Source organism: Anolis carolinensis, chromosome 2 (genome assembly GCF_035594765.1).
Source record: "Anolis carolinensis isolate JA03-04 chromosome 2, rAnoCar3.1.pri, whole genome shotgun sequence".
Taxonomy (NCBI): domain Eukaryota; kingdom Metazoa; phylum Chordata; class Lepidosauria; order Squamata; family Dactyloidae; genus Anolis; species Anolis carolinensis.
Window position 1 is genome coordinate 256,713,131 of NC_085842.1, and position 15,245 is coordinate 256,728,375.

General features: G+C 37.3%; 1 protein-coding gene across 3 annotated transcripts in view; it reads left to right on the top strand.

The window, feature by feature from the left end:
* secisbp2 (SECIS binding protein 2) overlaps positions 1-15,245 on the top strand; it is a 41,890-nt gene that overhangs the window by 23,209 nt on the left and 3,436 nt on the right. For all 3 annotated transcript variants that reach the window (XM_008103179.3, XM_003216496.4, XM_062972105.1), the window contains 8 exons: positions 954-1,058; positions 3,008-3,145; positions 3,338-3,470; positions 5,041-5,210; positions 5,895-6,030; positions 9,037-9,199; positions 12,665-12,885; positions 13,095-13,249. In XM_008103179.3, the coding sequence (XP_008101386.2) occupies positions 954-1,058; positions 3,008-3,145; positions 3,338-3,470; positions 5,041-5,210; positions 5,895-6,030; positions 9,037-9,199; positions 12,665-12,885; positions 13,095-13,249 (1,221 nt within the window). The remainder of the gene's footprint in view (positions 1-953; positions 1,059-3,007; positions 3,146-3,337; positions 3,471-5,040; positions 5,211-5,894; positions 6,031-9,036; positions 9,200-12,664; positions 12,886-13,094; positions 13,250-15,245) is intronic.

A 15,245-nucleotide genomic window follows, 5' to 3' on the forward strand; every position in this document is an offset into this window, starting at 1 on the left:
AAGATTTCATTTTCAGTTTTTTAAAGACTAATTTTAATCAAAAATGCAAACATTTCATGTCGTCTTTCTTTTTTGAATTGATTGGTGCCAACGAAGCACAAACACTAGTCCAATATAACCACCTTTTTATTTTATCTCTTCTTTTGATTTCAAGGGATAATGTTATATGTTAGTTTAGAATTCCATTGAAATAGGGGAAATTTTGTTCTTAATTTTGTCTGGGTCATGCCCACTGATACTAAATATATATAGTAAATTATTACTGGATAGAATTGTGGTTTGGAGTGTGCAAAGCACTTCAACATGCACATGCTGTTGTAATGTTATCTTTACAACTGTTCTGGTAGGATATGTTAATAATAATAATAATAATAATAATAATAATAATAATAATAATAATAATAATAATAGGTGGATTTACCCTGTAAATATAATACAGTTTGACACTGTTTTAACTACCGTGGCTCAATACTATGGAATCCTGGAAGTTGTAGTTTCGTGAGGCACTAGCACTATTTGACTAAAGACCTTGTTGAAGTACAACTCCCATAATTTTGTAGATTGAGCCATGGCTGCTAAATTGGTGTCCATCTGCATTAATTCTACAGTGTAGATCTTCAGTCTGTCTCATGGCAAAAGTGAGTTTCAAACCTGAGAGTTCTGATTTGTAGAGTTCAGATTTTTACTGTGATGTCACAGCAACTCCAAAGTTACAAAGACTTTTTTCCTATGTGCCATGAATAATTCTGAATTTGTGTTTCAGCAGGTTTATTATCAATAGAAGGGGGTTGGAATTTTAGAATAACATGCACAGAAATATCAGAATCCCAAATAATGCAATGGAATTGGGAAAACATCTTTTATGGAAAGTTTGTGTGTTTATGTACAGTACTGTGTAGTATAGGCCAAGCAAATACCTTATTTTTCTAAATACTTTATTTTCATTAACTTAGGATGATGAGGAATTTCCAGACTTGTCAATGGCCGCTGATAAAAAGTACAAACCGGGGACACCAAAATATTATTGCTCACCAGCAATTACTGGAAAGCAGACTCAGGTAAGAATTGTGAGGGCTGGTTTTTATCTCTGAAACAGCCACTGGATTTTCATTCATTTCTATTTGCCTTTTTCCAGTCCTTTTATATCTAGACCTGGAACTTTAACAAATCTTCAACAAAGTGGTATTTTCAAAGCATATATTCTGGTCATTTTGCTTACAAGGAAATTTTGTTTTGAACGTGAGCGAAAAGGATCTCATTACTTCATGTTCAGTTGTTTTTGAAAATGTAATGTGGTACTGGAAGTATGATAGATCACCCTCAGCTGTTAATTCTGGAGCTGTTACTACTAAATTACATGTGTATTTTCTAGGAAACAGATGAGTCCTGTAGGAGTTGTTATCCCTTCAGAATACAGAATCTAGAATAGTGCCCCCACCTTGTTTAAACAAACATTGAAATACTGAACTAAAGTTCCTCTTTAATCCACCTTTTAGCATTCTAATATGCAATTATATCCAGACAGAAAGAAGTCTGCAGACCATCAACACCTCATTGTGATAATGGATCACAATAAGAACATACAGACATTCTCGGCTCCTAAGACAGGCCAGGATTCTGTACAAATAAGAAATACAAAAATTTCTTTGCAATCCACTTCCTGTTCACAGTAAAAGGCTCAGAAGTTAAAGCCGTGAATCAGTTTGAGGTCATACATATTGGAAACATGTTGATGGCTATCAGTAAGATGAAAAGTCTCTCCTATATGAATTGGAGGAGTTTCCATACATACAAGGGGGAGATTTCCAATATCTCTGTGTCTTTGAGTGTCTCTTGAAAGATCAAAGGGGACTGAAATAACTCTTGTTATATGTGGAAAAGGATAGGTAGAATTCCAGTCATGGTTCCTTAGATCAGGGGTGTCAAACACATTTTCATCGAGGGTCACATCAGCCTTATTTGTTGCCCCAAAGAGCCGCTGAATCCGTGGATAACAGAAGGCCAGATATAATTTTTTTACATAGTAGTTTGTGCTGTTTAGCATTTACCCAATTTACACTTTTACCTATGTCAACTTGATAAAGACACAAGACACAGGGTCTATTCCCATCCCAATTTGCACTTCCAAGAATTTGCAGCACTTTATCAGTCACCTCGTGTTTACAATATTTATATGGTGCACCTTACCCAGTCTACTTTTACAACCTCTCCATTTTAATCCATGTTTTTATTAGCTCTTGTCATTTGTTTTTACTGATTAATGTTTAAATTTTTATAATTGTGCATGTTTTTTGTCTATTGTTGTGTTTTATATTGCTATTGTTTTTTTTTCGGGCTTGGCCCCATGTAAGCCGCCCTGAGTCCCCTTTGGGGAGATAGAAGCGGGGTATAAAAATAAAGTTATTATTTTATTATGACACAGCAAACAAGATAGATATGCTGGATTTCATATCACAAAAATTATTATTATTATTATTATTATTATTATTATTATTATTATTATTATTATTATTATTTAGGTCCCCAGATATTATTGAATGCTCTGAGGTTGATGAAAGATTAAAAGACATTTTAAAGTCAATCATCATATCCACAAGCTTTGTATCTAAATTCAAATCCATTATCCTGACAACAGAACAAACTGTAGACTTCCAGGCGCATCACAACTCCCATCAGCTGTGGTCATGATGTTTAATGATGAGGAATAGAGGAGTTTTGGTCCAGCAACTGGAGAGTCACATAAAATGACACGGAGGGCTGGATTTGGCCTACGGGTCTTGAGTTTGACCCATGTGCCTTAAATCTAAATTTGTAATGTTATTCTGGAGTCGATACTCTAAAAGTGTTGACTTCTTACGTGAATTTTATTTGCTTCCAGTAATGCAGGCTGAGTATGAATTTGAGGTAGCAGATCTTAAAAGCACCACAATAGGAGGCTTGTCTGAAAGCAGTTTGCATATAAGTTCAGTTTTTAATAGTTCTTATATTGTATCTCTGTATTTCAAAGGTAACGGTAACAAAGGAATCTGAACTTCATGATGGCAGCTTTCAGAATGAAAGGATAAGTCCCAAGCCAGATGTAACATCTGGAAGAAAAACAGGAAAACAAGTTTTATCTGGTCCAGTAGAAAAAAGGAAAACACAGGTAAATGAAGCCCTTCCTATGTTTTATTGACTTGTTTAGGAGCCAAATAAAGCCATGAATGTTCATGCTTTGTGTGTTACATAAAATATGGTGGTTTCGCCTCAGCATTGCTGTAATTTGGAAATGATCTGAGGGCACATACCAACAACTTCACAGTCAAAGGGAAGACACCTATACCTTTTCCCCCTATAGGAGACATCAAAGAGCGGTGGGAAGAAAAGTCACCTTCCTGTGCAACTTGATTTGGGGAATATGCTGGCTGCTTTGGAACAGAAGCAACAGGCAGAAAAAACAAAACATTCACCCAAACCAGTAGTCCTTTCAGGTACAAATCTCAAGAATGTTTTCATTGCTTGTTTCAAAAGCAATACTTGGTGATTTGTTTGTGTGGCTTTTTTTGCATTTAATATCTACTTACTAAATGTCAAAAGATTCAGCTCAGTTCCTATTGGGATGAGTAAGTTTGATTCATGTTGCAAGGGCCAGGAAAAACAAATAAATACTTTGTATAGTAAAAATAGCCTTTTGCTGAATGGCATAGGTGGATTTTTTTTTTAAAAAAAGATATCAGCTTTTCAGAGAAGTGTGTTTATGACAGTGTCTGTATGTTATTTCTCTCAAACAGGTCTGATCTTTGTTGTTTAAGGGTGGTTGGCTTCCTTTTGTGTGTTTTTTTTGTAGTTCAGAAGATGCTGGGTGTAGTTTCAAAAGGTTACAAATGCATATTGCATGTCAGAATCTGAGCAGTGTAAACTTCAGTGTAGAATGAAGTCTGTATTATAAAGTAGCACATAGTTACTGGTCAGCCTTCAAGGATAGTTTAAAATGCAATAAGATGTTTATTTGTAAGAAATACTTGTTTGATTTCTCTTAACCTGTTGGGGCTCCTCTGGCAATGGTCGATAAATAGACAAACATTCTTTAGAAACAAATTTAAAACTAGTGCCAGAGAATTCCTAAGATTGGTTTAAGCACTAACGATCATATGGATATTTATTTAGTGAGTTAATCATAAAATAATATAGTGCTATCGCAATGTATACTCACGGAAATTCTTTTTACTTTTGCTTTTCTAAAGTAGCGAGAAAGTGTTTGCATGAGATTGTTTGCATTTGTCAGATATTTACAGAATTTTGATTACAATTGTAATCTAGAATTCAAAAGTTGGAATGAAACCATAAATAAAGGACAATAAAGAAGCTGTTAAATCAGATATAGTATGGTGGAATTTTTAATGTATTGTATAATGTGTCCATAAGATATCACATAAGGCTCTGTTCATAGTTTTAGAAGCCTTTGGGAAATAATATTGGTATAAGTCTCCACTGAGAAAAAGTGGAAAGGCTGAGTGATTTGTAAATGTTATTTCCATATTATGAGCCTACAAAGCTTTCTCAAGTTTGATAGTAAGCACATACTAGAAGGTCAACAGAGAAACTGCAAGAAACAAAAGAAATTCCATTATTACCCATTCCTGTAATGGGTAATAATACCTAGCAAGGATGTAAAAATAAAAAGATCAAGCACAATATGTTGTCATATTAGTTATTGAACTAATTATATGAATCAAAACCTACTTATTTTTAATTAAAATATAGTAGGTTGAGCAGAAGTACTAAAACCATTTGTATTAAATAAAAAGGTGTTTAGAAAAAAATACCGTAGTTAATACGGTAGACAAACCTTTAAGTAAAATATTACATCTAACAAGAAATTAATTCTACCATAATTGCTGTGTTTTTGATGTCACCTGTAAGTTGAACATACTGCTAACATATGAGTCATATTCCAGTCTTAAATATACTTGGGCAGAAATGAATCCAGCATATTTCTAGATAAGTGCAATTTCAGGCTTGAGAGCGATCGTCTCATAAAAATAATTGTATTGGTTTCAGTTGGTGGTACAGTAACATTGCCATCAAAAGAGCCTATGAATCAAACAAAAAATCAGCAGTTAAACCAAGGGAATTCTCCACATAACCCTTTGGACTCCAGTTCTCCTCTGATCAAGAAGGGCAAACAGAGAGAAGTTCCTAAGGCAAAGAAGCCAACGTCACTCAAAAAGGTACACTTCATTTAACTCTTTTCCAAAGTCTAGTGTAGCTGCTCGTTCTGTGCCATATCACTCCTTTATTTTATAGTTCTTTAATTCCAAGCAAGTCACATCTGTTTCTCACCCTAAAAAGTGTTTAATCAATGTCTCTGAACATTATTCTAGGTGAAACGATTCACTGTTTCTTTTTCTTTCCTTGTGGATGTATGCAAAGTTCTTCAAATTGTTGTTTTAGGAAATATACTTCAAAGAACAAAGTTATCTAGCAAATCTTGAGCAAATTCAGTTGCATTTAAGGCACTCCTAAATGAGAACAGCCCACAGGAGATTTGAAAAATGGTCATGGATGGAGCAGTGCCACAGGCATGTGCATCTGCCCCAGTGTAACAGTAACAGCCTTAGTTTGCCCTCAGTACTAAGAGACGGCCATCAATACATTTCTTTGCAGGAGACTTTCAAATGTGTCCAGGCCAAGAATCAGTTTCTAACCTGCATGTTTGTCCATAGTAGTTGTCCATAAATAACAAGATGAATGGTATGAGTTCAGCACTCCTAAAATTTATCCACTTTTTCTGTTCTCCTCTATAGAAACTGGGGTTTAAGAATTGTAAAATCAGTCAAGTTGGACCCACAAATGTTTGAGAGATAATTAACATTATTTGGGAAAGTACATTACATTACTTTTTTTTGTTTAAGATCATTTTGAGGGAGAGAGAACAACGGAAGCAACAGCACCTCTTAGAACAGATGGCAACCCCCAAGGATAGTGATGCTGCTCAGGATGCAGAATCGACTGCAGAAAATCAGGGATATTCTGAAGACAACAAAGCAGGTACTGCTGGCTTCCATCTCTGAGCAGACAAATTACAGAGGTGTTTTATGAGACACAGTTGACATACAATGGAATCAGATGCTGAAGATCTGTTTTTTGTTAAAACTTGCACAAGGGCTATTCAAACCACATTTATTGCTCTCTTTGCCAACAACATTTCCATTTCTAAACTTTTTCTGTATATGCAGAAAATCAGAGGCAGAGTATCTTTTATTTTCTCTGCTTGAACAGTGCATTGAAATTCAGTGTCAGCTCTTTGTTTTGCCATTTCAAGACATAAGCTGATGTCAAGGACTGGCTGCATCTGTAGTCCTCCTTCATATAAGGAAAAGAGGAATCCTAACCCCTGTCAAATTGAAGAGCAGATTGATTTTCCTCCTGATGTGTATCTTTAAAAGCCCTGAGTTAGTTGGACGGAGCTTTTTATACCATTACACCTTTCTCCACTTAACATATCATGGCTTTAAAGATTTAGAAAGTAAGTCTACCAACTGTCACAACATTTAAATCTTTAAAGATTAACTAAATCATCTTTTATTTGATTCCCTTATGAACAACTGTCTCTTTTTTTAAAAAGGTTGAAATGGTGTGGAAATTGCCACATCAAATACCCTATTTTTCAGTTAACTTTATTTTTCCTAGTGTATTTGCATTATTTGCTAATGTATTTATTTCCTCCAACTTCCTGTGGGATATTAGCAGCTGACACCCAACTCTACTACTTCTTTCCACGTTATGCCAAGGAAGCTGTCCTGACTCTAAACCAGTGCCTGTCATCAGTAATGGACTGGATAAAGGCAAACAAATTGAAACTTAATCCAGACAAGACAGAGGTACTCCTGGCCATTCGGAAGGCAGGCCAGGGAATAGGGATCCAGCCTGTGCTGGACAGGGTTAGACTCTCCTTGAAGACACAGGTCTGCTGTTTGGGGGTCTTCCTGGACTCAGTGCTGAACCTGGTGGCCCAGGTATCTGCGGTGGCCAGAAGGGCCTTTGTACAATTAAAACTTGTGTGTCAACTACGCCCATTCCTTGGATATGTTCCTCCCCATGGTTACCTGAAACTGTAGATAATAGTGAACTCTGTATCTCCTACACAGGTCATACTATATTTCTAAATGCTTTAAGCAATGGCTTCTCACATTTCCTCCACTGCAAATCTGGCCTTCGCTCTTCAGATTCCACTCCTTTTTAACCACAAGGCATCTAAAGATGTTTTAAATGAGACAAATAACAAAACAAATAAAAAGGACATGCTCTCTTCTCAAAAGAATACCAATTCAGTGGGAAGCTATAGTAGTCCACTGTAGAAAATGGCTCTTTATGATTATTCATTGTAGTTTCAGATCAAAATTATTGCCCTAGTGTATTCACAGACTATCAGTATACAGGCAATCCCCGAAGTACAAGCATCCGCCTTACAAACAACTTATAGTTGTTTAAGCTTAATTTTGTATATGTTAAGGCATTGAATAATTGCCACATGTAACCGCCTTGAGTCCCCTTTGGGGTAGAGAAAGGCGGGGTATAAATAGGGCAAATAAATAAATAAATAAATAGAAACAGGGGCAAGACAAAAGGAAGTGAGAGAAATCTACCCCTCGGAAGGGAAATTCACTCCTAGAAGAGTTATCATGGGGAAAAGGTATCGCCACTGAAGCTTTCTCACCAATCCTTGTTTCCACAACAAGCCAAATATTTCAAAATCCAATTATCACAGGGACAGAAAGTGAGGTGATCTTCTGAACAGGGGTACAGACAGCAAAACAAACACAACAGGGGTGTTAACCCTTCCCTATGCTATCCAAACCTAAAAGATATATATTTTTGTTGGAATTACACTTTAAAAACATCCGTGTTTCGACTTACAAATAAATTCAACTTAAGAATGAACCTAAAGAACCCATCTTGTTCGTAACTTGGGGGTTGCTTGTAATCTGTATAATAATTACAAGTGTGTGAGAAGAAAAATTATGTCCTTCCACCCTTCCTTCCTTCCGTGGTACTCTAGTTACAATAAGGCTATCCTAAACCTTTAATATCTAAATGTTGTGTTAGATAAATAAAGATATGCTTTGTGTTATCCAGAACATCACAGACCTACTCATATGCCTCCATTTTTCCATACACCACACAATATTTTCCACTTGTGCTACAATAACGAACACTGTAGAAATAGCACTCTCTCATTCAGCCTGCGATAAACCCCTTAGGTATTTGCAACACTGATTATTGCATTTGTGAGTTATCTCCTCCTTCAAGGCAACACCCTGTTTCCTTACTTGGATGGGATTCTGCTGCAGTTGTCCTCTCTTCTAAAGGCCAAGGCAGGTCACAGACATTCTGTTGATGCATGGATTCCTTGTCAGCCACAAAACAGACATTTCTCCCCCCAAGATTGATAATCTGTCCATGACCACTAAGAGAAAGCAAGCAGATAACTACCGTACTAGTCCAAAATGTAATACGAGGATCTAGCAAATGATGTCTTGTGGCTTGAGTTGCTCTTCAGAATGTGAACCAACTTGGCTGCAGCAGGAACTAGATGAGGTATCAGAGAGCAGCAGTTTTTACTGAAAGGATATCACATATCCTTGTTCTCTTGGGCAGTGTCTAAAATACAACCTAGTCTTCCAAATGTCTCACTAAGATATTTTCCAGAATGAACCTTCATAAGACTGCAATTGTACCCTTTTTTAAAAAGTGGAAGTTTGAAATGGAAAAAGGCTGTTGGGACATACCTTTATTTATTTCTTCTTGTCTAGTCTCTTTATGTCTCTTTATTTTGCAGTCTTTACACATGGGTTTAGAAGTAGAGTTACTTTAAACATTACTTTTACGCAAAATAGCAGGATAAAAATACATTTCACGTCCAAATAGTTATATGGAGTGTTAGTTACATTTTGTTAGTGTGTCATTTGACTGAAATTGAAATAAGTATATAGTTTATAATAAGAACCTGATATTCTTTATCAATTAAAATATTCTTCTTTCCTTTACATTTAGAGAGTTTGGAAGACACTTCTATAGATCCTGATATTCTGGCTCAAGATGGTCCAGAAGTAGACCTGAAATGTACAGAACTCAATGGCTCCTACACAGAAAGTGTCCTTGATCCAGTACAGCTGAAATCCAATCTTCCCAAAATTCATAGCCGGAGATTCAGAGAGTAAGTTTGTTTTGTGGCAGTACCTCCATGTCAATACTGTACAGGTAGTGCCCGAGTTACAAACATCCAACTTTCAAATGACTCATAGTTAAGAACAGGGGTGAGACAATAGGAAGTGAGAAAAATCTACCCCTCAGAAAGGAAATTCCCCCCGAAAGAGTTATTATCATGGGGAAAAGGTGTCTCCACTAAGGGTTTCTCACCAATCCTTGTTTCCACAGCAAGTCAATTTTTTCAAAATCCAGTTATCAGAGAGACATAAAGTGAGGTGAAATCTTCTGAACAGGAGCACAGATAACAAAAGAAAGGAGTTACACGTGTACCTGTTTCAACTTATATACAAATTCAACAAGAACAAACCCAAAGAACCTATCTTGTTCGTAACCTGGGGACTACCTGTATATTATTCCTTATTGAGCTCAGAAACTCTGAAATAGGATGATTGATAAACCATACTGAAACAGGACAAATCTACAGTTGCTTTCTTCTTCTTCATCATTCAGTTAGTCGTTTCCGACTCTTCGTGACCTCATGGACCAATCTGCACCAGAGCTCCCTCTCGTCTGTCACCGCCCCCAGTTCCTTCAAGTTCATGCCAGTCACTTCAAGGATACCGTCCATCCATCTTGCCCTTGGTCAGCCTCTCTTCCTTTTTCCTTCTATTTTCCCCAGCATCATGATCTTTTCCAAACTTTCCTGTCTTCTCATGATGTGGCCAAAATATTTCAACTTTGCCTCCAATATCCTTCCCTCCAGCGAACAGTCGGGCATTATTTCCTGGAGGATGGACTGGTTGGATCTTCTTGCGGTCCAAGGCACTCTCAGGATTTTCCTCCAGCACCAAAGTTCAAAAACATCTATCTTCCTTCGCTCAGCCTTCCTTATGGTCCAGCTCTTGCATCAATAGGTTACTGTGGGGAATAGCATTGTTTTCACTATCCCTATACCACCAAGAACATGCCACAGTTTATTATGATCCACGCAGTCGAAGGCTTTGGAATAGTCAACAAAGCAGAAATAGATGTTTTTCTGAAACTCCCTGGCTTCCTCCATTATCCAGCAGATATTGGCAATTTGGTCTCTCGTTCCTCTACCTTTTCTAAACCCAGCGTGGACATCTGGCAACTCTCGCTCCATGTATTACAGGAGTCTTCCTTGCAGGATCTTGAGCATTACCTTGCTGGCATGGGAAATAAGTGCCACTGTACAGAAGTTTGAGCATTCTTTAGCATTTCCCTTTTTGGGTATGGGGATATAAATTGATTTTTTCCCAATCTCATGGCAATTCTTGTTTTCCATATTTGCTGGCATATGGCATGCATTACCTTGACAGCATCATCTTCCAAGATTTTAAACAACTCAGCTGGGATCCCGTCATCTCCTTCTGCCTTGTTGTTAGCAATGCTTCTTAAGGCCCATTCAACCTCACTCCTCAGGATGTCTGGTTCTAATTCACTCACTACACTGTCAAAACTATCCTCTATATTATTATCCTTCCTATACAGATCGTCTGTATATTTTCGCCACCTTTTTTTGATCTCTTCAGCTTCTGTTAGGTTCTTGCCGTCTTTGCTTTTGATCATGCCCATTTTTGCCTGAAATTTACCTCCAATGTTTCTGATTTTCTGGAAGAGGTCTCTTGTCCTTCCTATTCTGTTGTCTTCTTCCGCTTCCATTCATTGCTTGTTTCAAAATAGTTTCTTGTATCTTCTGGCTAACCTCTGGAATTGTGCATTTAATTGGGCATATCTCCCCCTATCACTGTTTTCTTTCGCCTTCCTTCTTTCTTGGGCTACTTCGAGTGTCTCAGCAGACAATCATCTTGCCTTTTTGGTTTTCTTTTTCTTTGGGACGTACTTTGTTGCCGCCTCCTGAACAATGTTGTGAACTTCCATAGTTCTTCTGGGACTCTATTTATTAAATCTAGTCCCTGAAATCTATTATTCACCTCCACTGCATATTCACTAGGAATGTTTGTTACAGTTGCTTTCAGAATCCATAAATTAACGAAGAACCTATGTCACCGTTTCAAATGTGAATATTCAGACTCTTAATATACATCGCATTGCTGTAATCCTTACTTACTATCTGTAAATTTGGTATTACGTACTACAGTATTATCAAGGTTACTATCCTTCATGTTATAGATGGGAGCTGAAGTTGGATGGCAAGGCTAAACTCTGCAGAGGCAGTAGGCAAGTTGGGGGTTCCCTGATATTTAGCTTAGTCTCCTGACCCATTGCTCTGCACTGGTTTCATAGTACTGAAGCTAATTTGCAGCCTCTAGATATGAGGAGATGGGCTAAACAAAGAATTATTGAAACCAACTTTAGAAGATTACTTGTCTTCTTGGTTAAGTATAGTCTCATATGAAGTAAGGGAGAAGATACAGAGAAGAATGGACTCACTTTTCCTTCATTTGCTTTTCGAAGAATGAGAGAGGTCCTCTTATAAAGTTTCTCAGCACACAAAAATTAAAAGCCAGCAAACTTCCATGTTACCACCTTCATTTACAGCACTGGGACTCTCTTTGCTCCAGAAAAGAAGACCCTCTCCTTTCTTGTACAGAAAGAAGTCTTAATGTAGCAGTGTTGCTCATAGTGTTTAAAAACAGAATTGCTTAAGACAAGCCCAAAAGCCTATATTTTCTAACACTTTGTTCATGTAGCAGCCAACCTATTGTTTTTGGGAAGCTGGCAAGCAGCAAATGAGTGCAGTAGACTCACCACATTGCTTTATTTGCAAAATTGAATACCAGGAATCGGGGTAAAACAGGGTGTGTTTAATGTTCACTTTTAGAAAAATTCTTGGAATGTAATTGGGTCTCCTATATTCCATTTATTCTGTTTAGTCTAAAACTTAAGTGTTTTCTTTCAAAGGAAAACCAGAACAGAATTGTACAAAGAACAGGCTATGGGGGGGGAGGGGAGTCCTGTTATTGGCTCCTCTATCTTTTTAAGTGATTGCATAGCCTTTCAGTGATCTAAAATATAAAAGGAATGTTTATCTCATCCACCCTTTTTGTTGAGAAAGGTATTTAGTTCCATAATCGAGATATTGCCAGAACATTTACCAATGAGGCAGTGAAGTTCTTAAAGCAAAGTTTTGGATTGCAAAGCCATTTGGACTATTTGGTGGATAGCCTTTTTTCATTTCATTTCTGCACAGACTTTGGATGATCTGATTTGGAGGCATAGTTAAGCTTTGAGCAGCCATTTAAGGGAAATGGCTTGGACATATCCCTATGTTTGTAGATTGTATGTAGTGTACAAAACAGTAGATTTTGTTTTGTTCTTCCACACTTTGTAAGTATTAAGTATTTGCAAACCAGTGTATGCAAACATTAATGGTAGACACTAACTGCTAGTTTGGTTATGTGTATTTTTGAATAAAATAGATGAGAAAATAATAGAAAAGAAGGAAGAGCCTTTGCCATAATATCAAATCTCTTTCTTCTTCCCTTAGTTACTGTACTCAAGTACTTAGTAAAGAGGTTGACAGCTGTGTAACAGATCTCTTGAAAGAGCTGGTTCGCTTCCAAGACCGCCTATATCAGAAGGACCCTGTCAAGGCCAAGACAAAACGCAGACTTGTTATGGGACTCAGAGAAGTGTTGAAACACTTGAAACTGAAAAAATTGAAATGTGTCATCATTTCCCCAAACTGTGAAAAAATTCAGTCAAAAGGTGAGGCTGTGGCAGAATAGTGTGTCTGACTAAAGCAAGCAAAGATCAAATTCATAATGTTACAGTGCAATGGAGGGAAGAAAGATGCCCGACAATACAGGCTACATTAATTTTAATGTAGAGTGATTGGGGGGATTGTTGTCAACAGTTTCCATAAGTATGGCCACTGTTTCTTTCTTTTCTGATTCTCTTTTACTGGTTTGCCCCAGGTGGATTGGATGAGACTCTACATCTCATCATTGACTCTGCTTGTGAACAGAATATCCCATTTGTGTTTGCTCTCAATCGCAAAGCTCTGGGGCGTTGTTTGAACAAAGCAGTACCTGTCAGTGTGGTGGGGATTTTCAGTTATGATGGTGCTCAGGTGAGTTGTATCTTAATTGGTATTTAAATAAAATGTTTATTTAAATTTGCATTTCAATAAAACTTAAAACTTTATGTTAAAGTACTGCTTCTTGAACTGTGGGTTTTGACCCCAATTGGGGTCCCTTTAGGTCAGTGTGGAGGTTATGAAAAATTAGCAGCATTTAAAGGTTTCTGAATGCTACCCATTTAAACAGATCTGTTAGCAACACTGTGCAGCGTTTCCAGTGGACTCTGTAGAAGATGTTTCAGCAGTATTCCACAAAAAGGTAAAACATTCTGTCAAGCAAACCTTACACATGCTGATGTGTTGTCAGTGAAATTTTAATTTGTTAACCCGTTTTATGTATCTATATACTCTGAGTCACATAAAAAATTATCAGGTGGAAAAGGGTCACGAGTTTAAGAAGCAGTGTGTTAAATAACTAATGGTGAAATGTCCTAAGTATTAAATAACTGTGAGTGCTACATCATTAATGTTTGGGTAATCTACCTTATTCTTCTCTCCCCACCCTTCTCTTACAATTAAACCATTAAATCTTCAAATTGAATCTTCCAGGGAACTTCACATATCCAGTCCATAATCTGATACAGTAGTTGAACTTTCAAGCTGCTTATGGAACTACAGACAATTTAAATACATTCAGTCTACACGTTTCATGATATGATGTATTTTGTCTCCCTCCCCCCCCCCCCCCCCAAATTACTGGTCAGTTTGAACTGCTACAACATTTGCTGAATAGAAGAAAACCAGGCAGTTTGCCGTTTATTTAATACTAGCTTGGGGGCCCGGCGGTGCCCGGGTTATTAGTAGACGGCATTGAGTTGTTTGGGGATGTGAGGAAATATCACTTAAGTTTGGTCCAGATCTGTCATCAGCTGGGTTCAGTGCTGTCTGTATAAGGGTGAACTACAACTCCCAGAGCCAAAGATCAATCACCCCAAAACCATGCCTGTATGCACAGTTCGGCATGATAGGGCTGTGTGCCAAGTTTGGTCCAGATCCGAAGTCGGCTGGGTTTAGTGCTAACTATATAAGGGTGAACTACAACTCCCAGAGCCAAAGGAGAATCACCCCGAAACCCTGCCTGTATGCTCAGTTGGACATGACGAGGCAGTGTGCCAAGTTTGGTCCAGATCCAAAGTTGGCTGGGTTCAGTGCTGTCTATATAAGGGTGAACTATAACTCCCAGAGCCAAAGGACCTAGCAACCCGAAAGATAGTTGCATCTATCAAGTAGGAAATAAGGTACCACTTATAAAATGGGGAGGCAAATCTAACTCATTTATGACGTTGGAATGAGGAAGTGCCGTCACAGTGGATGATCTCTCGGTTCTATGTGTTTATGTATATAATGTGATCCGCCCTGAGTCCCCTTCGGGGTGAGAAGGGCGGAATATAAATACTGTAAATAAATAAATAAATAAATAATGTTGCCTAAGTACCTGATGTTGCCTGGGTTCATTTGGTAAGGATATATATTAGAAATATGCATTTTTTTATTTTGGATTTTAAGAATAAAGCTATTAGAAAATGCATAACCATATAAACAGAACCATTTATATACAGTAGAGTCTCACTTATCCAACATAAACGGGCCAGCAGAATGTTGGATAAGCGAATATGTTGGATAATAAGGAGGCATTAAGGAAAAGCCTATTAATCATCAAATTAGGTTATGATTTTACAAATGAAGCACCAAAACATCATGTTAGACAACAAATTTGGCAGAAAAAGTAGTTTAATACGCAGTAATGCTATGTAGTAATTACTGTATTTATGAATTTAGCACCAAAATATCATGATATATTGAAAACATTGACTACAAAAATGTGTTGGATAATCCAGAACGTTGGATAAGCGAGTGTTGGATAAGTGAGACTCTACTGTATATATAAACAGATCACATTATATACATATAGGGCAAACATTCAATGCCCATATACACACAGAACCGAGATAGAGACAGATGCAGAGGCAATTTAACCTTCTGAGGG